Below are 23,071 nucleotides of genomic sequence, written 5' to 3'. Positions count from 1 at the left end.
GCAATGCAATGCAGTGCCTTGAGGTTTCCAACAGAAGCTAATGGCTTAGCAATTGCAGACTTACATAGTATAAATGAGGTGATTTTTTTTTTCATTTTCTACCCATATGGGTCGTTTTTGCTTTGATAAACTAAATCTCCCTTTTCAAACAATATATTACCTCACAGTTATCCTGTGTGAGATGTTTACATAGAAGTGTGAGGCTGTAAGTATTTGTATGAGTTGCCTGGATCCATTTCTATAGCTTTTCTTGATTTAGAAGTATTTGTTAAAGTAACTGATTTACTTATCCTTAAAATTTCTAAATCCCCAGCCATCTGGGGAATTCTGGGAATTGAATTCCACACAAGTTAAAGTTGACAAGTTTGAAAAACATTGTTATAAATCATATCCAGACTCTATTATATATAGGTATGATAGCTGATTGTCAGATGAGGTTCTGGTAACAACAGATTGTGCTACCTAGGAAGATATTCCAATCTCTTTCATTTTAAAATCTTTGAATAAAATGATAAAATGTTTTTCCTCCCCACATCCCATTATGGAAATAATAATTAGATAATACAGTGTTAAACAATCCAAGGGTGAGATTACCTTCTTAATAAGATCTGAAAGTTCCATTTCCGATTTCTGCTGTATCATATCAGCTTTGACTTCTGAATATGTGTCGTTGATTATGGCCAAAAACATGTTCTGTTTAAAAAAAGCACTTTAGAAATATTTTTTTAAAAAACAAAAAAAACACTGACTTCCTGTTTTTAAGGATCCCAGTACAAAAACAGTAATTTTTTCAGTACCTTTGGAATTAGGATTGGCAACTGCAAATATTAAACAATGTTTTTCTGGTCCTTTTAAGTTGATTTTATGTATTTTACCAGAGTGGTCATTATTAAAAACAAAAATAAAACCATTTATGTGGCATGTGGACAATGAAGAAGGAAATATAGCAGGGCACACCCTTAAGTTTCATTCATTTTGATATGAAAACTGGATATTAGATTGCCATTTGTACTAATGCCTATTCATATATTCAGAAACTGAAGCAGTTTCATCACTTGCTAACACAGGATACCTGTGAGATTTCAGGCCAGCATTCCATGTACGCCCAATGTGAACCATATGGGTTTTGATCAGTGGTGGGATACAAATTTTTTTTACTACCGGTTCTATGGACGTGGCTTGGTGGGCGTGGCCCGGGGGTGTGACAGGCAGCACTTGGCCTCCTGCAACCCCCTGAGAGCAAAAATGGGCCATGGGGGGGAGGCGTCACCCCTCGCGCCCCATTTTGGGCCTAGGAAGCCTCCCTGATGCCTCCTGGGAGCGAAAATGGGCCATGGGGTGGGCGTGCCGCCCCTGCGCCCCCCATTTTGGGACTCCTAGGCCCAAAGCCTCCTGGGAGTAAAAATGGGCCATAGGGGGGCATGCCACTCCCACGCCCCGATTTGGGCCTAGGAGACCTCCCTGCACTTATCTGGAAGCCAAAATGGGGTGCGTGGGGACTCCTGGAAGGGGTGGGGCAGAAAGGGGTGGGGCCAGCCAGCAAGTTAACTAACGATTTGCCCAAACCGGTCTGAACCGGCTGAATAGCACCACTGGTTTTGATTTTTGACAGGCACTTGGCAGATTATCAGACCAAGATGGAATGGGACAACTCACCACAGCCAACTCGCCGTGACCAATTCACCATAGGACAACTCTCCATGGCCAACTCACCGTGGGACAATTTGGCACAGGACAATTCAACAATTCAATTTAATTATTTCAAATAATTTAAAAAAATATTTTACTTTTTGTCATTCACATTTCATTCTGTCCCTCCTTTGGCATCCTTTCTTTAATGATTCTATTCCACCACTTCTTCGATATTAGTGTAACTCTTGTTCCGTGGCAAATTGTCCACAGTGGCCATAGTGAGTTGGCTATGGCAAGTTGGCCACAGCAAGTTGGATGCAGAGGAATCTATACCTTTTTGATTTGATGTTTGTGAAACCTGCCCACTTTTTAGTATAGTAATACAGCAGTGAGATTCTCCCAGTACTAGTGTAAGGATTTGGAAGGTGCATGCTTCTCGTGAGATTGGGTCTTTTTTTTTTTGTTTTGTTCTTCTGGTACACAGATACATAGCATAAAACTGGTATTAGCTGTACTGAAAAATAATAATGCAAAATAAACTTCCATTTGAAAAGATGACCAGCAACAAAAATGTGAAGGAACAAAAAAAAGTTACATACCAAAAGAATGAAGAGCATAAAGAACACAAATGAAGTGAAATAAACGGGTCCTAAGATCCTGTTAGTTTCTTCAACCTCTGTAAAGTCAAAATCTCCCAGCAGGATGCGGAACTGAGTAAAGCTTTAAAGAGAATAACACACTAAAGTTTAGCCAACAGTTAAGGCACTGCGTGGAACTGGAATTTTTTTTACCAATGAACTTTAATCTTTCAGGATATTTCCAGTGCAAAATCAGGTGTTTGAATGCATTCTGTAACCAAGAGGCTGAAGTAAACTGAATACAACGGAAAGAGCCTTGGTGGCGCAGCAGACTAAAGTGCTGTTAAGTAGCACCAGCTGCCTGCAATTACTGCAAGTTCAAATCTCACCAAGCTCAAGGTTGACTCAGCCTTCCATCCTTTTGAGGTAGGTAAAATGAGGACCCGGATTGTGGGGGCAATAAGCTGACTTTGTATAAAAAAGAACACCGCTTAGTGGGGGCCGAAAGCCCTACTAAGCAGGTATATACAAAAGTATGAAGGCTATTGCTTAACGCATTGTAAGCCGCCCTGAGTCTCCGGAGAAGGGCAGCATATAAATCGAATGAATAAATAAATAAATAAATAAATAAATAAATAAATAAATAAATAAATAAATAAGTATTGATGAAGTGTGTGCTAAAACAAACAAACAAACAGGTTCAAGAATGAATGGGTAAAAACAGTTGGAATTCAAGATGGACCAGGGTGGAGGAAATTCATTGAGATTTTGTATGCTCACAAAAAATGAACGAGGACCATATTGCAAAATGACTATACGATGGAACAGTGAATGAGTTGAAATTGATAGGAAGCCCAAGCAAGAAAGCTGTTGTTGGATGGATTTCATAAGATGCCGATGGAAGAGATAATTTAAGGAACAAAGGTTGAAATATTGTATGGATATAATGAAAACAAAACTAATTTGCAAATACACAGTTCTGTCTTTTTCATTTTTATATCTCTTGTCTTTTAATTTCTCTGGTTTCTAAAGCTAGTCCTCGACTTACAACAGTTCATTTAGTGACCGTTCAAAGTTACAACGGCACTGAAAAAAATGACTTATTCACACTTACAGCCGTTGCAGTATACCTTTGGTAAGGTGGTCAGCTTTTGTGACCTTCTGACAACCAAAGCTGATGGGGAAGTTAGATTCACTTAACAATCATGTTACTAACTTAACAACTGCAGTGATTCACTTAACAACCATGGCAAGAAAGGTCATAAAATGAGACAAAACTCATTTAACACGTTTCACTTAGCAACAGAAATTTGTTGTGGTCAGTTGTGGTTGGAAGTCAAGGGCTACCTGTATTTCTTACTTTTTCCCCCACTTCTCAATATGATGTTTGCTTTGAAGGAAACAGTGTAATTAGGATGCGCTTCTTCTTCCTAGCATTATTCTTGTGCTATGGCAGAGTCCACTTGTTGGCAAAGCCATCTCCATTTGGCTTGACTCAGGCTGTCTTCAGGGGTGATGCTCACACATTTCATGCCATGGGATTGCGATATGTAAGAAATATCCCCAAGCTAATCAGACATATATAATCCCTTATATCCTATCTATTAAGTAATGCCTTGTGATGGAGCCAAGGAAGGATGATTTTTCTGTCACTTCTGGGGCGCATATAGTGTATTACAGGTAATCCTGGATTTAGAACCACAACTGAGCCCAAAATTTCTGTTGTTGAGCGAGGCAGTCGTTAAACAAATTTTGCCCTATTTACTACCTTCTTGCCATGGTTGTTAAGTGAACCACTGCAGTTATTAAGTTAGTAACACAGTTGTTAAGTGAATCTGGTTTCCCATTGACTTTGCTGATCAGAAGGTTGCAAACGGTGATCACATGACCCCGGGACAATGCAACCGTCATAAATATGAGCCAGATGCCAAGCATCATGTGACCATGGAGCTGCTGTAACAGTTGCAAGTGTGAAAAACAGTCATAAATCACTTTTTTTCAATGCTGTTGTAACTTTGAACTAAATGAACTTTTGTAAGTTGAGGGGTACCTCTATGTTCTTATTTTCTCCAGTTTAATGAACTATGATTGTGTTTTGAATTTATTCACCAACCTTAATTGTTGAATTGGACAGTTTTAGAAATCTAAATTATAATATACAAACAAACAAAGAAGTTCATTCTACTTACACGCTGTCCTGGAAAGTACTGAAATCATTAACTTGTGTCCCAAAGACAAGGTAAGCTAGCTGAGCATAAGCTAAGAAGATGATGAAAAACATAATTCCAAAGCCAAGAACATCTTTGGCGCATCTTGACATGGTTGTTGACAACTGGTTCATGGTTTGGTTGAAGCTGATAAATTTGAAAAGCTGATAAAGAAGAGAAAATGGTTTAAAACAAGGAACAAACAGTAGCTGAAAGAATTGGGCTACCGACTAGAAAGAATTGCAGTGAACCAATTCCATACCAAATAGTTAAGTTGGATATTTCAATCTCATATATTAAAATTTATATGGAAACCATATCTTAAATATTAAGAAACTTTATGTCAAGGACTATTCCAAAGATTGCTTTTTTGGCAGCTCAAAATATATACAAAGTAAATAGTATATTAAAGGTTTAAATAGTAACCTTATTTTCATTTTTGGTGGTCATTTGTCTATCTTGGTGCTTGGATGTTTTCACCTCAAACCAGGGGTGGGCTTCAGATCCTTTAGCAACGGGTTCGCTGCCCCGTTGCTGGGTGGGCATGGCCATGGTGGGCGTGGCCTAGTCGGCCACCTGCACCACAGCGGGTGTGTGTGTGTGTTTCACCCTCCCCAGGCTCTGGAGGTTTTTCTCAAGCCTCCAGGAGGGTAAAAACTGCTTTCCCCGGGGTCCAGAGGCCTTCCGGAGGCCAGAAACAGGCCTGTTTCTGGACATCTGGAACTTCCGGGAGGCCCATTTTTTGCCCTCCCTAGGCTCTAGAGGCTTTCCTCGAGCCTCTGGGGGGTGAAAACAGCTTCCCCTGAGGTCCAGAGGCCCTCTGGAGGCCGGAAACAGGCTTATTTCCAGACTTCCAGAACTTCTGGTAGGCCCGTTTTTTGCCCTCCCAGACCCTCCGCGTGGCCCCTGCACTAACCTGGAGTGATGAACGGGCCATGTGGCGTCTTCTGGGAGGGGAAGGGCAGGGTGGGAGTGGGAGTGGCCAGCCAGGGGTGCATTTGGGGGTTCGCTGAACCCCGGCAATCCTTGGCTAGAGGATCGCCCGAATCCTGCTGAACCCCCAGGAGCCCACCCCTTCCTCAAACTCTGAATGTACTATCTCAGTAATATATTATTAGAAGAGACAAAAAAGAAAGTCATTCTTGGGGACAGAATATACTGTAAATATCAATTACAGCGGAAATAGTTTGTATTTTTATATCATATTAAGTTGCATGAAGTATGTAAAACAGTGGTGGGGCTTTGATTGTATGATGTAATGAGCCATGAGAATAATCTAGAAGAAGAGGAGGAAGAGCTACAGCCCTGGCAGTGATTAGAGTAGAAATGGAATTTGAGAATGTGTCTCAAACTTTACTCTTTCAAGTTCTTTTTAGGATACAGGCAAAATTCAGCCTTTTGAGGTAGACCAAACATGAACGCCAACGTCATGAATACTGAAAATACACTTACGTCCACAATTGAAATGTAACTCTGTCACTAAATGAGCTGTTGCAAGTCGAGGAATACTTATATTTAATTATAGGGTTACAGTAACAGAATTTTGTAATTCCGAATGTGCCCCTCTCCCTTCCCAGGCTTTTTCCTAGTGAGAACTAGAGAGGGTCTGAGATACTTTCTCAAATTCCATTCCTGCTCTGGACTCAGGTTGCCCTTTTCTGATTTTGCCTTGACTACAGCTCTTCCTCAGAACTCATCCCATAAATTCATGCTGCCATCTTTGATCCTCCTCCTCACTGGACCTCCTGGATTGGAGACAGCATGTAGTTTATCCTTTTCATGGCTCTCTCTCTCTCTGCCCCACCCCCATCCCTACCAATGACTCAGATAACTTTGTCTCTTTTTTTGTTTTGATTTGGGAAGAGAAAGTTAAAGAGTAAAATGGTTGCCTTAAGCCCTGTAGAAGCTTAAAATGTCTACTGTATTTCATGTCTTAAATACTCTACAAAACTTTATCTTGGCCTGATCATCTTTAGAAGGCGACCTCTATCCAGTGGACAAATTCATGATGATGGAAGCTTTTCATTACTCTAGATGTGATTTGCATGGCACAAGAGAGAGAAATGCTTTAGAACCTAAACTGTTATCCTACCTATTATTCTTTTGCAAGACTAAAAGGTCTTCAAATGACCTTTAATTTTGCTTTTGCCAAAAGATGTATAAAACCTAGGAATGCGATTTAGTATTGTGTGGATTGTCTCAAAGCCAATCAATTGTAAGCCATTTTCATTTTCAGTGAATTTTATTATTAAATTTCTGCTGTGTAAGATGGAAAGTGTAAGCCCAATGGTGGGCTTACATTTTTTCCCCCTCATAAACCATGATTTATCATAGCATGTGAACTGAGCCACCGCTTTAGGCAGAAATATTTTTAGGAGCTGCTTTTTAATTTTCCATGCAACCACATAATACTCATTCATAGCATGAATTGTCATATACTTAATTCTAAGTTGTATTATTAATCCTGCAATTATGGGAAAAGCTAAATTGGATTGGGATTTCTCCTCCTTTTTAGGAAAAACTCTTTTAGTCAACCAACGCTTTTAAAATAATTTTTATATGCCATGTCAGAAAGGAGTAAAAAAAAACCCTTAATTGCAAGGATTGTATTTATTGCAGTACATTGAGGGGCTTTTAAAATGTTCTTTGTTCCTGACTTTTAGGGTAGATACACATTTAAAAAAGCAATAGACCTTGAATGCAAATTATAAATATTTAGTTTTTCAAAAAAAAAAACAATGTTCTTATAAAGTGTCTTCATTTACTTGAATTATCTCAGTAAAATTCAAATTACCTTTATCCAGACAAAAAACAAGGTAACAGCTACAACATTGTTGAACTGGATTTGCCAGTATGCTAAAGGTTCAAAATTGGGGAAGCTATTTTGATCTTCCAGCAGTTTCTTCAGTAGCTTATCCACAGTAGATATTTGATAGATATTCAAGCCAATAGCTGCCAATGATAGCTGAGAACAAACGAACAGGGGGAAAAGAAAACATACACAAAGTTTAGTGGATTAACTTTACCGCTCCTGCATAATATTGCAATCCTGTCAATAAAGACAACTGTCCTTTTAACTTCTAATTAACACATGGTACCATCAGAAGAAAACATTTGGGGTATCTTTAGTACCGTAAGTAGATATATAGAATATTAAGGAAACGGTATTGAAAAGAGATTCAAAAAGATTGTCCACACAGTTGGATACCACTTTGAAATTTGTAGCCCATCCTTCTGGACCGTTCAGAATGTCTTGAAAACATGGCTTTATGCCAGTGGTGAAATTCAATTTTTTTTACTACCGGTTCTGTGGGCGTGGCTTGGTGGGCGTGGTGTGGCTTGGTGGGCGTGGCAGGGAAGGATACTGCAAAATCTCCATTCCCTCCCCACTCTTGGGGAAAGGATATTGCAAAATCTCCATTCCCATCCCACTCTGGGGCCAGCCAGAGGTGATATTTGCTGGTTCTCCGAACTACTCAAAATTTCCGCTACTGGTTCTCCGAACTACTCAAAATTTCCACTACTGGTTCTCCAGAACCTGTCAGAACTTGCTGGATTTCATCCCTGCTTTATGCTCACGCCTGGGGCCCATTTTAGAGAACCATCTCCTGATTGTATGTATGATGGATTAAGATGATGCCCGGCTATTCATTTTTATTTTTGTTTTAAGTCCCAAAGGTTCTGAAGAAGCTTCTTGGATAAGAAGCAAAACGTTTTTAAAGAAAAATCAGAAAGTCCAGTTGCCTTTTGAAAAAGCACCTTTGGGACAAACATGACCTGGATGAATAAGAAACTCCATAGACATTTTGTTTTAAGTGTTTTTATCTGTTTATTGTAAGCCTCCTAGCATCACGTAAAAGTCAAATGGGCAGCTACATAAATAAAGTAGAAAAATACAGTATAAAGTGCTTTGTAGTATAAGCATCTGGCTTCCTCTTCCATTGCTATGGCTACTAATTCATCAAACATGGGAAGGCTGTGCTTTATTTTAAATTATATATTTTTTCTAGCAGCATCAGGAAGGAAGGCATCTCTAACAGTTATGGTATAGAAAGGACAAACAAGGAGGCATCTCTTTTTTGATCAGAGGCTTGAGAGTTGGCAACTCCTTCCAAAGTTTCAGGAATATTTCAAATTGGTCAGTATTTAAATGGGTTTACTTACTGTGATAATGAGAACATCGAGACAGTTCCAAAGACTCCTAAAATAGAACAACCTGTGAATGTGAATTTCCAGGATTTCTTCCACCACATAATAAATAACAAAGAGGCAAAACACAATTTCACAAGCAGCCAAGAAGAAGTCGAAAGTGGAAATGTAGTGGATTAACTTCACGGGCTGGAATTGCCAGGATGTCAGGAGGCCTCCAGTGGGTGGGAATTCCACCAATAACCTGCATTTAAAAATAAAAGTTATTTTGTCATAGATTATTATTTTGTGGCTCAGCTAATATTAAAAATCTTTTTTAACCCAAGTGTGGACAATTGAGATGTTAAAGTTATAAGTAAAAATACCTATGGAAATCCTATGCTTTAAGGATTTTATTAAAACATTTTAACTAAAATTATTTTTAACCGCAGACTTCAGAGCATTTCACCCCTGATCTACATGCACCAGATTGTGGCTTTACAAATCAAGAGTTAATAGTCAGTCAACAGTCAAACATTCCAGGCTCACCTGACAATGCAGAAGAGATTGATATTTGCATTGTAGACTGAAAAGTCAAAAAATACTGCCCTTGTGCCTCTGTCAAGCCACAAGTTGTTCTTAAGGATAGCAATCAAGGCAGAAGTGTCTTCTTTGCTTTTCGAAAGGTCCTGGTAATAGCCAGATCCACTGTACGTGGCAATCAAACCCCAGTGGCTGCTTCCATTCAAGTCTTTTTCACTGGTGTACGTCCAACTGAAACACAACATTAGAATCATGAGATCTGGCCCGTGGGATGCTTAGATCTGGCTTGTGGCCCCACCCTGAAAACAGCAAAGGACTGGCCCGTGGTGCCTCTGCCAGCAAAAACAGAGCTCTGGAGGGCCCTCCCAAGCTCCATTTTCGCTGCCAGAGGGTTGCAGGAGGCCATCATAGCCGAAAACGGAGCTCGAGAGCCTGTTTTTGCTGGCAGAGCACTTGGACCACCACAGGCGCCCCTGACACAAATGACGTTGGGCTGGCCCAGCCTGGCCCCACAAAGTCAAATACAACCCTGATGTGGCCCTCGATGAAATTGAGTTTGACATCCCTGCCTTAGAATCTTTAAATTCTGGTTAAATAGCTATGAGATTAAGACATCTATGTATATCAGGGGCATGGCTGGCTCAGGAATTCTGGAAATTGATGTCCACAAGTTGTAAAGTTGCCATAGTTACCCACGTCTGGTCTATATGAATGTGAAGAAATACATACGCTGTCCCATTACGGAGCCCAAACGGAGCAGTGTCTTCATTGGTCACCGAGTAAACATCGTAACAGTCTTTTATTTCATCTTTTAAATCTTCAGGTATTGAACATGAGGCATTCCTCACTTTTAGCTGCCGGATACGAGGCACTCCTAAAAGCAGATTCTCATGGTAGATGAAACTTCTGTTTTCTGCTACTGTTTTATTATTGTACCACATCTCCCAGTACAGTCCATCCAACAACGGACCCTCAGAGAACTGAAAGATTAAGCGAAATGTTTTTGATTGAGGATCAGCGATGGTACGACTTGCTGGACTCTATTGAATTCCAGCCATTTAAAAAATATTTTTTAAAATGAATTATTTTAAATTCGTATTAAAGCTTATAAGTTGCTTTGAGGATCACTGTCGCCTTTCTTGCCATTTGGACATTTAATTTAATTTTTAAATATCACTTTTATTATTAAATATTACTAGATATAGATAGATTCATTTTCCATATATATATATATATATAGATAGAGAGAGAGAGAGAGGGAGGGAGGGAGGGAGGGAGGGAGGGAGGGAGAGAGAGAGAGAATGAATCTATCTATACCTATTTCTCTATTTATCTCTCTCTCCACACACACACATATACAGACATTCATTGATACTCTCATTGTGTCAAATCATGTGACAGTGTTACCTGAAAAGACTGTTTACCTATTTTATGTACTAGCAATTAATTTCCCTGTTCAAAATATAGCAATATAAAAAAATAGAAAACATTTATTAAAATTAAACCATAGATGATCCGTAACAATGTTTACCCAAATCCTTTTCACTACTATTGTGCACAAGTGGAAGTTGAACCATTTTATGTTATACCATGAATCGGGTTATATCTATCCATGCAACTGTTCACAAAGCAAACCTACATGTAACTTACTTAGAACAGTGGGGTTTTTTTGTTTTCTTTTGATAATATGTTAAATCTGTGTGAGGTGCATATAGCTAAGGTGACCAGACGTCCCGCTTTTGGCGGGACAGTCCCGCTTTTTAGCAATTTGTCCCACGTCCCGCGGCGTTTCAAAAAAGTCCCGATTTTTCATTCTGCCTCCTCAGTAAAAATTAAAAAAGCTACTATTATGAGTAAAATAATCATAGAGAGGCGTTCATTCCATGCCAGGTCAGATGTTAATGTAAGGTGACCAGACGTCCCGCTTTTGGCGGGACAGTCCCGCTTTTGAGCAATTTGTCTCGTGTCCCGCGGCGTTTCAAAAAAGTCCCGATTTTTCTTGAGCCCCAGCTGATGGCTAGAAGAAAAAAAAACTGTTTAAACTCTTGCCCGGGGCTTCAAAGGGCCGCCCTACAGGCAATCAGTGTAAAGAGTTTTTTTTCCCCCTAGCTAAGCTGCAGAAACGAAATCGAAACCAGGATCTTTGGTGCAACGTGACAAAATGAGGCAGAGAGAGATTTATTTTTATTTTTATTTTTCCTCCCCAAAAAAGGTAGGTGAAAAACTGCAAACAATGGGAAATTTAGGAGGAGAGTTCAAGATTTTAAAACACAAAAGAAAAAAAAGCTGTATTTAACTAGGGAATTGTAATAATTGAGATACTATTAATTGTATATTGTGTTGAAAGCAGAAATGGTTAAGTTGTGGTTCAGAGGAATATATGGGGGAAATTATTTGGTTTATTATTATTGGTAAATATAATTAATTGATTTGTAAGAAATTGGATTGCATGGAAATAATAGGAATATTCATGTTCATATTGATTAATATACAAAAAAGATAGTTTTATAACTAATTGATTTATATTAAAATGTTGAATTTGTATTAAACAACTGTATTACATAATTACATAATTAAACAATGTGAGGATGGATATAAAAATAGATGACAATGGGAAGGGGTATAATATAGAATAGAAGGGAAAAATTGAATTTGATTAAGATTAGAGATGAGGATGAAGGGTAATATTGGTTTTTTTAAAAAAATAGATGAGGAATAAATATGGCAAAAAGGAAATATAGAAATTGTAAATTTAATTGAAGTGACTAAACACTGTTTAAATTTGTGAACCGGCCAAATACTCTGTTCAAAGAAAATAAATTGTATGTTTGTATGTGTGTTTCTAATTACTGCTATTTATTCATATTTGTTCTCTTTTATTCTTTAAAGTTTAACCATTCATTCTTTATCTTAATATCTTTATATTTGTTTGGGATTGGCTTTCTTCCCTTTCATCTTTTTTATTGTACAGCAATCTTTCTCCTCAAACCTACCACCTCTCTCTTTTCTTTCCTTCTTACTTTCTCTTCCCCCCCTCTTCTTCTCCTCCCTACTTCCTCTTCCTTTCTCCTTCTCCTCCTCTCTTCCTCCCCCTCTTACCTTCACTCCTACTCTAATTTCCCTTCCCTTCCTTCATCCCTCTCTATTGCTGTATCCTTTTATGCATATGGACTACTCAGAGGGCTGAAAAAGTTATTTTTGACTGGTCCTCGCACTTTTGACCAGTCCTCGAACTTACGACTGTCTTCACATTTTACGTTTTTGCCCTATCTTGTCATCATGGTGAAGAGAAGCAGTTGTGAAATGAGTGACATGGTTGTTAAGAATACTGCACGGGCATAAATGTGAGGATGGTCATAAGTGTGAGGACCAGTCAAAAGTGTGAGGACCTGTCAGAAATGACTTTTTTCAGCCCTCTGAATAGTCCCTATACACATAGCCATGGCCACCCGGTCACATGACCAGCTAGCCACGCCTACCCAGTCACATGGCCTCCAAGCCATGCCCACACAATAAGTCACGCCCACAATGGTGTCCTTCTTACCAATGTTAAAATCTGTTCACCTTACCCTATACACATAGCCATGGCCACCCGGTCACATGACCAGCTAGCCACGCCCACCCAGTCACGTGACCAGCTAGCCACGCCCACCCAGTCACGTGACCAGCTAACCACGCCCACAAAATAAGCCACGCCCACAATGTCCCTCTTTACCAATGTTAAAATCTGGTCACCTTACATATAGCATTAATATATCAAGAATCACATTTCAATTAGTACCTTCCAGAAATCTTCCATAGTGGACAAAGATCTGAAATTGGTCTTCTCCATCTTTGATACTGGTGTGTCGAGAAAGAGCTGGGACATTACTCTTGTGTAGTAGTAAATGTTAGAATTCACCATTCCGTAAGATACTGTAAACAGGAATTTGGAAATAATAAGTATTTCAGATAGAAATTTATTAATCATCATCTTCATCCGTAACAGAATAGCGTAAAGTAATATTTTCGTTTCTGCTTTATTATCAAGAATAATCTCACATGGAGCTCTTTACGATGAATAAACCTAGATGCTAGAGATTGTCTAGGTTTGATGCTAAATGCATGAGGAGTAGGTTTTTCTCCACATATTATGTATGAATTTTCCCAATGTCAATTTTTTTGGGGGGGGGGGGTTTGTATTCTTTTCATCAGATTCTTCATATTTTTCCAAGAACACTGGTGTTCAAAGAAGCTAGGACAATGGGAAACCTGTAGCCATCTAAAATAAGAAGACGGACTGATGTATATGTGTATTCGTTGTTTATTTTCTTCTTTCTTTTACTTTGTTTTATTTGCTGGATAAATGCTGTCATAAAATTGGATTGAAACTGAAATTATCTAGATTCAATTTCTGAAGAAAATGTACATGGAAGGCAGTCCTCTTATCCAATCATTAGAACAGTGATGGCTAACCTTTTTGCCATCGTGTGCCAAAAGCGGGGGGAGCGCAGGGGGGTCACGCCCACGCGTGCCCACACCCATAATTCAGTGTGCCCCACCCCCCAAACATGCGCGCGCAACATCCCTGCGCTTCCCCCGCATTTGGCACGTGATGGCACAGTGGGCCCAGTAGGCCCGTTTTTCACCCTCCTCAGGCTCCAGACACTTTCTCGGAGCCTGGGGAGATCAAAAACAGCCTTCCCCATCCCCACCGAAGGCTGGAAACGGCCCATTTGCCAACTTCCGATGGGACTGGAAGGCCCGTTTTTTGCTCTCCCGAGGCTCCAGAGCCTTTCTAGGAGCCTGAGGAGGGCGAAAACGGCCTTCCCCACCTCCCTGGAGGCCCTCCGGAGGCTGGAAATAGCCTGTTTCCTGACTTCCGGTGGGCACGGAAGGTCCGAAAATCAGCTGGCCAGTGCTGAGCTAGGGCAACACTCGCGTGCCCACTGATATGGCTCCGCGTGCCACCTGTGGCACGCGTGCCATAGGTTTGCCATCATGGCATTAGAACATGGACTAGTTTCTAATACTAAACCTATTCGTTTATATTTAATATTTGAAAAAGGAAAAAGCAGAAACATAAAAAATATACATGCATTTCTAATTTATTTGTTTTGGTATCCAGAAAAGCATCTGCAGTGAAGTTGGTTTACTCAGTGAAGCACTGAGCTTCATTCGGTTAATCGCCTGTCCAATTATACTCTCTAGCAGAAATAAAACTCTGCAGGAGACTGCATTGCAGACAAAAGCAGAGCTCTTTCAATATTTGATGTATCCCTAAACATGTTCTAAGAACCAGTTTGTTGTGCTTGTTAAAACCACCAAGCTAGACACTGAAAGACTGTGAGATCTAACCCTGCCTTAGGCATGAAGCTTGCTGGGGGATCTTGACTCAGTTATTCTCTCTCAGCCGTAGGAAGAACGAAATGGCAAATTAGTTTTAAAAACATTACCAAGGATTTGTGCATGTAATTGTCAAGAGTCAAGATTGACTCAAAGGGACAAATAAAAAATATCCCATAATTAAAGAGAGAATAGCTCTTTGAATATCATCAATACACACACCTCATCATGCTTTTGAATTGGGTGGAGTTGGCAGAAATGGCTAAATTGACCATTTTGGTTAAAGGAAAGAAAATAACAGGGGTATCAAATTTGATTTCATTGAGGGCCACATCAGGGTTGTGTTTGACCTCGGGAGGGGGAGCTGAGGGGCGTGGCCAGGGATGGTGTGGGCAGCTTGTGGCGCCTGTGGTGGCCTGAGTTCTCTGCCAGTGAAAACTGGCTTCTGAGCTCTATTTTCAGCCGCGACGGCCTACTGCAGCCCTCCCCAATCTCCATTTTCACTGGCAGAAGCACCACAGGCCGTTCCTTCGCGGTTTCCTGGGCAGCCCCGCGGGCCAAATCTAAGCACCTCGTGGGCTGGATCCGGTCCGCAGGCCTTGAGTTTGACACCCCTGGAATATAAGTACCTTTGTTTCCACATGGAGACTGCTTCTGAACTTTGTGCTTGAAGTGGAAAAAAAATAAAACTTTGATTTTGGGTTTTACCGATTAGGTTGATATGTTTTTATAGAAATGGCTAGTTTATATTATGATGGAAAAACAAAAAGTTGTAGTTTGATGCTAATGCTTTTATTTTGCTGCAACGGAGGGAGTCAGGAGTCAATGTTTCTTCTTTTCTTTTTCCCAGTTTCTGCTCAATTTTTTGTCCCCCTTTTCCTCCCCCCCTTTGTCTTCCTATTTACTTTTGTATTTTGTATTTCAATCTTATAACCTAATAAAAATGTTAAACTGGGAAAATCGTGCTTTCGAATTGTGGTGCTGGAAATGACTGGCCCACAACAGCTGGCTTTTGTAAGAAATATAACTTGAATACAATAAGTGTAGAGGACTATGGAAATAGCCTTGAAGAAAATATGCAGTAGCTGCTGGGCAAACATGAAGGTAACCCAGGAAAACAGGAACACATGAGAAGAAAACTCAAGATTATGTCAATTTGAGACTCTTTGGTATAGACAGACAGAAGGAAGGAGAAAGGCTAACAGATTTTCCAGATTCTAACATTATAGCTCAGGAGTGTCAAACTCGCGTCGCTATGGCGGTGTCATATGACGTATCGGGACTTTTCCCCCTTCGCTAAACTGGGCGGGGGCAGGGCCAGCACATGATGCATCCGACCTGCGGCCTGCGAGTTTGACACCCTTGTTATAGCATATAAAAAGTAATATTTTTGGTGGGTGTGGAGGTGTCTGTTTCCTGATCTGGTCTACCTTGTAAAACTAATAGTATGGCATTCATTGTTTCATGGCAGTAGAATTCTACAAAATTGATATATCCACTGCAGCTGATTTTCTAAAATCTTGGAGTATACATTTTCTCTTCTTATTTTTAAATTATAGACTGAAATTATAACATACTTTTAGATTTACCAAAATGATTTCTTAAGACTATTTTCTCTAGATCTTGAATCAATCTACAGCAATACGAACAGGTTTTGGATGTTATTATAGCATATATGAATTAGCAGTTTTCAGAACATCAAATTTGACTGGATTAGCAATAATCCTGGCCTTGAATGAAGAAATCTTTTGGAACGCTATTCCATTATATATGAAATATCAATTTACCATCACATTAAAATATCTGCAAAGACTACTTACAGACTGATAGGACCACAAGAAAAATCAAATATGTTATTAGCTCACGCAAAACACTTTTCAAGTATTTCTCTCGAGTTGTAGTTTCTTCCATGAGCCGAGTACCCCACAGACCTTAAAAAGAATAACCAGAAATCCATAATAAATATAATGTACTGATATATTAAAGGCATCTGTATAAGCTAGTCATGGTTTGCTGTTGTTTAGCCTGATGTATAAGCTTGGACATTTACTTCCACCTTACAAGATTAGTACAAGACTGACTTTATATCCCTGATGGTGAACCTATGGCACGTGTGCCAGAGGTGGCACGCAGAGCCCTCTCTGTGGGCATGCGCATCATCGCCAGCTGCTCTTCTGGTTTCTGGCATGCGCACCAGCCAACTTGTCTTTGCGCATGCCGGAGCCCCGGAAACCCGAAGACCAACTGGCTGGTGTGCATGTGGCGCTGGCCACCTGGTCTTCAGGTTTCCAGGGCTCCGGCGTGTGCAAAGATCAGCTGACCGGCATGCATGTGCGCCAGTGGTGGGTTGCTCCCGGTTTGCATCGGTTCTATAGAACCAGTAATAAAACTGGCGGGAGGCTCCGCCCACCGACATCATCAAAACGCTTCTGCGCATGTGCAGAAGAGTGCGCATGCACGCGAGTGAAGCGAGCATGTGCGCGCGGCCCTGCTGTGAACCAGTAGTAAAAGTAAGTAGAATCCAACCCTGATGCTTCGGCATGTGTGAAGACCAGCTGGCCAGTGCACGCTGGAAACCGGAAGACCAGGCGGTTTTTGAGTTTCCGGGGCTCCAGTGTGCACACACGTTCCAGTTTGGACACTCGGTGCCAAAAAGGTTCGCCATCACTACTTTATATTAGTTCAATAAGTTATACCTACTAACCAGAACAACAAGGAAAAGAACTAGACAGGGATGAAAGATTGCCACCTAACATGCGATAACTGATTACAAGTAGTCCTCAACTTACAACCATTTGTTTAGGGAATGTTTAAAGATACAATGGCACCAAAAAATTGACTTATGACGACTTTTCACATTTACAACCATTGCAGGATCCATTTGGCCAGATGACCAAAATTCAGACACTTGGCAACTGGTTCATATTTATGATGGTTGAAGTATCCCAGGTTCATGGGATCCCTTTTTGCAACCTTCTGACAATCAAAGTCAATGGGGAAGCCAGATTCATTTAACAACCATGTTATTAACTTAACAACTACAGGATTCACTTAACAATTGTGGCAAGAAAGGTCGTAAAATGGGGCAAAATTCACTTACCAACCACAAGATTCACTTAACAACTGTGGCAAGAAGGTGGGGCAAAATTCACTTAACAACTGTCTTGTTTAGCAATGGCACTTTTGGACTCAAATGTGGTTATAAGGCTGTATATCATTTGCATCAATATTACATCACTGCAGTTCTGAGTACTGCCAAGATCGTTCAAGCAGAAGAACAGTAACCGCCGATAAGACTAACCAAGTTAGAATGGCAAACCTTGGCCAGCAAAATGCATCTTTTGCAATTTTTACTAGAAGATATGGAAATAGCTTTTGTAGACAAAAAATAAATAAATAATAATCTGAGAAACACATATACAAATTTAGTGGAACAACACATGATTCTAGGTAAGGAAGTAAGTTTATCTCTGTCTTAGTAGTAGTTAACAACTTTTCTCTCAGGACCAATAGAATAACAATGATACCAATGGCAACAGCATATAAATACATTGCAATGCTGGTGCACTATTTACAAACATTGCTAAATTGATGTTTTAAAAAGCATTACTCCGCAAATGCAGTTTATTGCAAAGATTCTTCTACAACATGCTCTATAAGAAAACATCCAAAAGGATTTAAAGATTTTAAACATCCCAAATAGGCCAAAAGAGTTACTCAGCCTCTTTTGGAAGCCAGCCAGACCAGAAGGCTCAAAACAGCAGCAAAGTAACAAAAAGAACTATAAAGTTCATTATAAACTATAAAATTCATTAAATTTTTTACAAAGCTGATTAAAATGGCAGTCCTCTTTCAACTGATATCAGGATGAAGAAGGCAAGACATTGTAATCTCTTACACATACACTTATATGTACATAATTACATATTAGAAATTGTAAAATGTATTTGCATGCTGTTGTGTATTCCACTTGCCAGAGAAATAGGGACCCTTGCAAAAGCTAAATTAACAGAAAGTTTTGTAGAAGTTTGCATAGTACCTATTACTGCCCACTTGAACAATAGGAAAAAAAATTAGAACAGGTTTTGCTCTCAACTGCTACCAGTTCTGGCTAATGGTGAAGGATTGCAATCGAAAATTTCTAGAGGTGATCAGATTGCCAACCTCTACTCTTAAAATTCAGGGATTTCTTTTAATATCTGAACAGATGTGTCAAGTTATAGTGCAAATGAAACAGTGGTGGGTTTCAAATTTTTTTACTACCGGTTCTGTGGGTGTGACTTGGTGGGCGTGGCGTGGCTTGGTGGGCGTGGCAGGAAAATCTCCATTCCCATCCCATTCCAGGGGAAGGATACTGCAAAATCTCCATTTCTTCCCGATCAGCTGGGTCTTAGGAGGCAGAAAATAGATGGGGGTGGGGCCAGTCAGAATTTTTACTACCGGTTCTCCGAACTACTCAAAATTTCCGCTACCGGTTCTCCAGAACTGGTCAGAACCTGCTGAAACCCATCTCTGAAATGAAAGTACTCTACATATTTCCCACTTTTTAAAAAGCAAACTATGTTAAATCGTATCACTTTTGAATTAGACCGACAATGAAGATCAATCCTTTCCCTGTAACAGTGGACCATAAAATAAGTGTTTTTGAAGAAATATCCATTTGGTTCAGTTCCAGGTTGGGAGAAAGAAGCTGGAAACAACATGGAGGCTGGTTGGAAAGATGGTTTATTGATGAAACAGAACCACCAATCATGTGTGATTCTGGGCAGCTGACAAAATGGAGTTGAGGTTTTTTTTTAAAAAAATAACTTCTTTGGGCTTTGTATTTGAGCTTCCTGTTCCTGTGCAAGAACATGTCCTTTAATATTCTATTGGCTGTTATCAGATTCCTATGGGGGTCATGTAGGAGTTATATAGGGGTTATAGCTGGCTCTATAGGCAAAAAGGAAATGCAAATCCTGGGTGTTTGTCTGAGCTAATTTGGTTGAAGTTTGGACTGCTCTGGGGGTTATGCAATGAAGGGGCTTGTGTTCTGAAAGGGAGTTAGGCAATTCTTATTGTGTCTAAAGACTTTCATCCTGTGTTGGCTGTTGGGTGGGGGGTTGCTTCTAATCCTACCATTTTGCCTTTGTTTCAAAATAACCTGTCTTGAATGGATTACCAAATCTGCACTTCTAAAAGCTGCCTCCTCAGTTTTTGCTTGGGGGCAGGGAGACTGGGGCTGGTTTTTGAATAGGCTGGCTCAATCTTTCCTAATGGGCACAAAATATCTGCTGGGGGCTATTTAGAAAGACTGAGACTGCTTCCTGCCTCTAAAAAAACATGTTTCTCCATTTCTCATTTAGAGAAATATAATATCCTGCCTTTTTTAATATTCCTCAAAATATTTCATTCTTCTAGGAGCGGGGCTGGCTTCCCACATAAGAACTGAATGATAGATGTTGCCAAAAACAATGCATCAAATCAGTTTTGTAGATCAAAACAGTAGTTGTACAAAATGTGCTCATTTCATCATACCAAAGGCATGTTACTAAAAATAACAGCATGAGCTATCCACAGAAGGAATTGCAATGCAAGAAAAAGGGTATAACTTAAGATATATTATGCCCAATAAGTAAGCTTGCAACTATAGTTTAGCTCTTTTTAGCTGTTAAAATCTGTCTCAAATAATTATCACTTGTGTTTTTTTTAAATTAACTTTTAAAATATATGCTACTTGTAGCAGGACTTTCTGTCTTCTGTTCTGTGAACCATCCTGTATATAAGTAAGTTGCAAACAAATAATATTATGTGAAAAGGAATGGGATACAAAAAAAACTCTGCTTATAGTACAAACTGAAAGTAGCTGCAATTACGTTTGTATTTTTTACTTCTACGGATTAATCTGGCTACTCTTCTGGAATTTGCAGCTAGTTAGATGGTTATCCTGAACTGGAACAAATGAGCAAAGGCTGGTTGGCCGAGCAACAGAAAGTTTGAAATACATTCTGAGTGGATTGGAGTTTGCAACGCTTGGCAAAAAAAGTATTTTATTTCTGGAAAAAATAAGCACAGCTCTTAGACAGGCTTAAAAAATAGGCAGCCTATGAATTTTGTGTGGTGCGCAAAATAAAAGCTTCATATTTTCTAGGACAGTTACAAAGACTAATTTTACTGAAGGGCCAAAGCTTTTCCTTACGACATTTAATTTTGTAAACATTTTCGCTCCTACAGCTGGAGATCACCTCAGCTTGCCCTTCTCAGGGCCTACAGCAAGGGTGTCAAACTGGCGACCCACGGGCCGGATGCGTCACGTGCAGGCCACACCGACCCCAGCTCCATGAATGGGAAAACATCGCGAAACATCACGTGACGACAATGTCACATGGCGAGTTTGACACCCTTGGCCTAGAGTCAGGATGAAAGAATGTCAAAGAGATAAGCAGAAAGATGTTTTCAAGGTTTGTACTTTGCTTGGGAGCAGATGGGGATAGGCCTCAAAGCATGCAAATAAATTGCAGTGAATTTGGCAAATTATGTAATATTATCTGAATGCCCACATCTGCAGCACAGTAACAAGTCTGAATTCAGAAGAAAAATCATGTGATTTCAGAAAAAAAAATCAGGTTTTCAAGCGCACACACACAGAGTTTAAAATAGTGACAGTGATTGCTCTTCTATGTCTAGTTCCACATTATAACTGAATAAACTTGCATAACCTACTTTATTTTTATAAAAACTGCTAGGTTCCATCGATGTCTTTTAAATTTAGATAGCTAGTCAGGGTTAGTATTCAGGAATATTTTAACTGTAATAGTAAAACTAGACAATCAGTGACTTCTTGGGTCATTGTTTCAGAGATATGTCCTTACCAGACTTCTCAATGCTTTCAACAATGGCAGGTACAGGACAGTGGTGAAATCCAGATTTTTTTACTACCGGTTCTGTGGGTGTGGCTTGGTGGGCGTGGCAGGGGAAAGATATTGCAAAATCTCCATTCCCATCCCACTCCAGGGAAAGGATACTGCAAAATCCCCATTCCCTCCCCACTCCAGGGGAAGGATACTGAAAAATCTCCATTCCCACCCTACTCTGGGGCTAGCCAGAGGTGGTATTTGCCAGTTCTCTGAACTGCTCAAAATTTCCGCTACCAGAATCTGTCAGAACCTGCTGGATTTCACTCCTGGTACAAGTGGTCCTCAACCTATGACCACAATTGAATGCAAAATTTCTCTTGCTACGTGAGACATTTATTAAGTGAGTTTTGCCCCATTTTGCAACCTTTCTTGCCTTCTTCAGTTGTTAACTGAATCACTGCAGATGTTAAGTTAGTAACATGGTTGTTAAATGAATTTGATTTCCTCATCGACTTTGCTTGTCAGGTCACAAAAAAGTGATCACATGATCCCGGGATACTGCAAATATGAATCACTTACCAAGCATCTGAATTCTGATCATGTGACCACCAGGATGTTGCAGCTGTCGTAAGTGTGAAAAATGGCCACGAGCCACTTTTTTCAGTGCTGTGGTAACTTCGAACCGTCTCTAAACGAACTGCTGTAAGTCAAGGACTAACTGTACTTGAAAAGTTCTTAAAAATTTAAATAGAGATTCAGAGATGAATCTGCCTTGAAAGTAGCCCACGTTCCTCTGTAAATGTGTTACTGTTAAAGATCAGCAGTTGACCACAGGAAATGTTTTATAACATTTTGTATTATATCATAAAAGTTTGTAACAATGTTTATGTCATACAGTGCTTTATAAAATTTGCCAAATCGCAATTCCACAGGAATCATGGGTTCCAGATTTTGGATGTGTTCTGTCCAGTAGCCCATTAATGGTATTTGGGTTGAAAAAGTTTTGTTTTATGATACACCATTTCACCCAGTCAAAGGCTATATAGACACTGTATTTTTTGTCATGAGACCATCCGGATATTCTTAAATCCAAAATGAGAACATTTAGGTACATTATATTTGGGGCTATAAAGAAAGCCCCAAACTTTTTATTCACAACTATTCTTTCTCCAATTAAAACGCACACAGTAAAGGTAAAGGTTCCCCTTGCACATATGTGCTGGTTGTTCCCGACTCTAGGGGGCGGTGCTCATCTCCATTTCAAAGCCAAATGGACCCAGCGCTGTCCAAAGACGTCTCCGTGGTCATGTGGCCGGCATGACTAAATGCCAAAGGCGCAATGAATGCTGCTACCTTCCCACCAAGGTGGTCCCTATTTTTCTACTTGCATTTTTTACGTGCTTTCGAACTTCTAGGTTGGCAGAAGCTGGGACAAGTAATGGGAGCTCACCCCATTATGTGGCATTAGGGATTTGAACTGCTGAACTGCCGACCTTTCGATCGACAAGCTCAGCATCTTAGCCACTAAGCCACCGCGTCCCTATTAACACAGAGAGACTGCAATTTAAAGTCAACATCAAACCCATATTGAAGGATATTAATTTGGAAAAAGTTGAGCCACCCACCAAAGGAATAAAATTCAGATAACAATTATTAAACTGCAAGTTAATACATGAAAAAAAACCAAACCCTTGAAATTAACAGTAGTGCAGAAAATACACCGTAACCCTCCCTCTTTATAACTACAATTCAATGCTTTTTGAGCCAGTGCAGTTGTTCGTTAAACATTATGGAAGTTGTTGGCTATTGCCTTCTGGAATCT

The 23,071-nt window shown here is 39.9% G+C and overlaps 1 protein-coding gene across 2 annotated transcripts in view; it reads right to left on the bottom strand.

Annotated features, from left to right (window-relative positions):
- Positions 1-23,071, bottom strand: part of PKD2 (polycystin 2, transient receptor potential cation channel) — a 33,467-nt gene that overhangs the window by 7,741 nt on the left and 2,655 nt on the right. For both annotated transcript variants that reach the window (XM_060686966.2, XM_060686967.2), the window contains exons 2-10: positions 16,234-16,344; positions 12,870-13,003; positions 9,818-10,068; positions 9,095-9,319; positions 8,582-8,810; positions 7,212-7,382; positions 4,400-4,581; positions 2,232-2,352; positions 595-693 (exon numbers count right to left, since the gene is read on the bottom strand). In XM_060686966.2, the coding sequence (XP_060542949.2) occupies positions 595-693; positions 2,232-2,352; positions 4,400-4,581; positions 7,212-7,382; positions 8,582-8,810; positions 9,095-9,319; positions 9,818-10,068; positions 12,870-13,003; positions 16,234-16,344 (1,523 nt within the window). The remainder of the gene's footprint in view (positions 1-594; positions 694-2,231; positions 2,353-4,399; positions 4,582-7,211; positions 7,383-8,581; positions 8,811-9,094; positions 9,320-9,817; positions 10,069-12,869; positions 13,004-16,233; positions 16,345-23,071) is intronic.

Source organism: Pantherophis guttatus, chromosome 8 (assembly GCF_059756535.1).
Source record: "Pantherophis guttatus breed Tessera chromosome 8, ASM5975653v1, whole genome shotgun sequence".
In the NCBI taxonomy this organism is placed as follows: domain Eukaryota; kingdom Metazoa; phylum Chordata; class Lepidosauria; order Squamata; family Colubridae; genus Pantherophis; species Pantherophis guttatus.
Note: the sequence above shows the minus strand (reverse complement) of the source record. Positions and strands in the feature narration are given on the sequence as shown.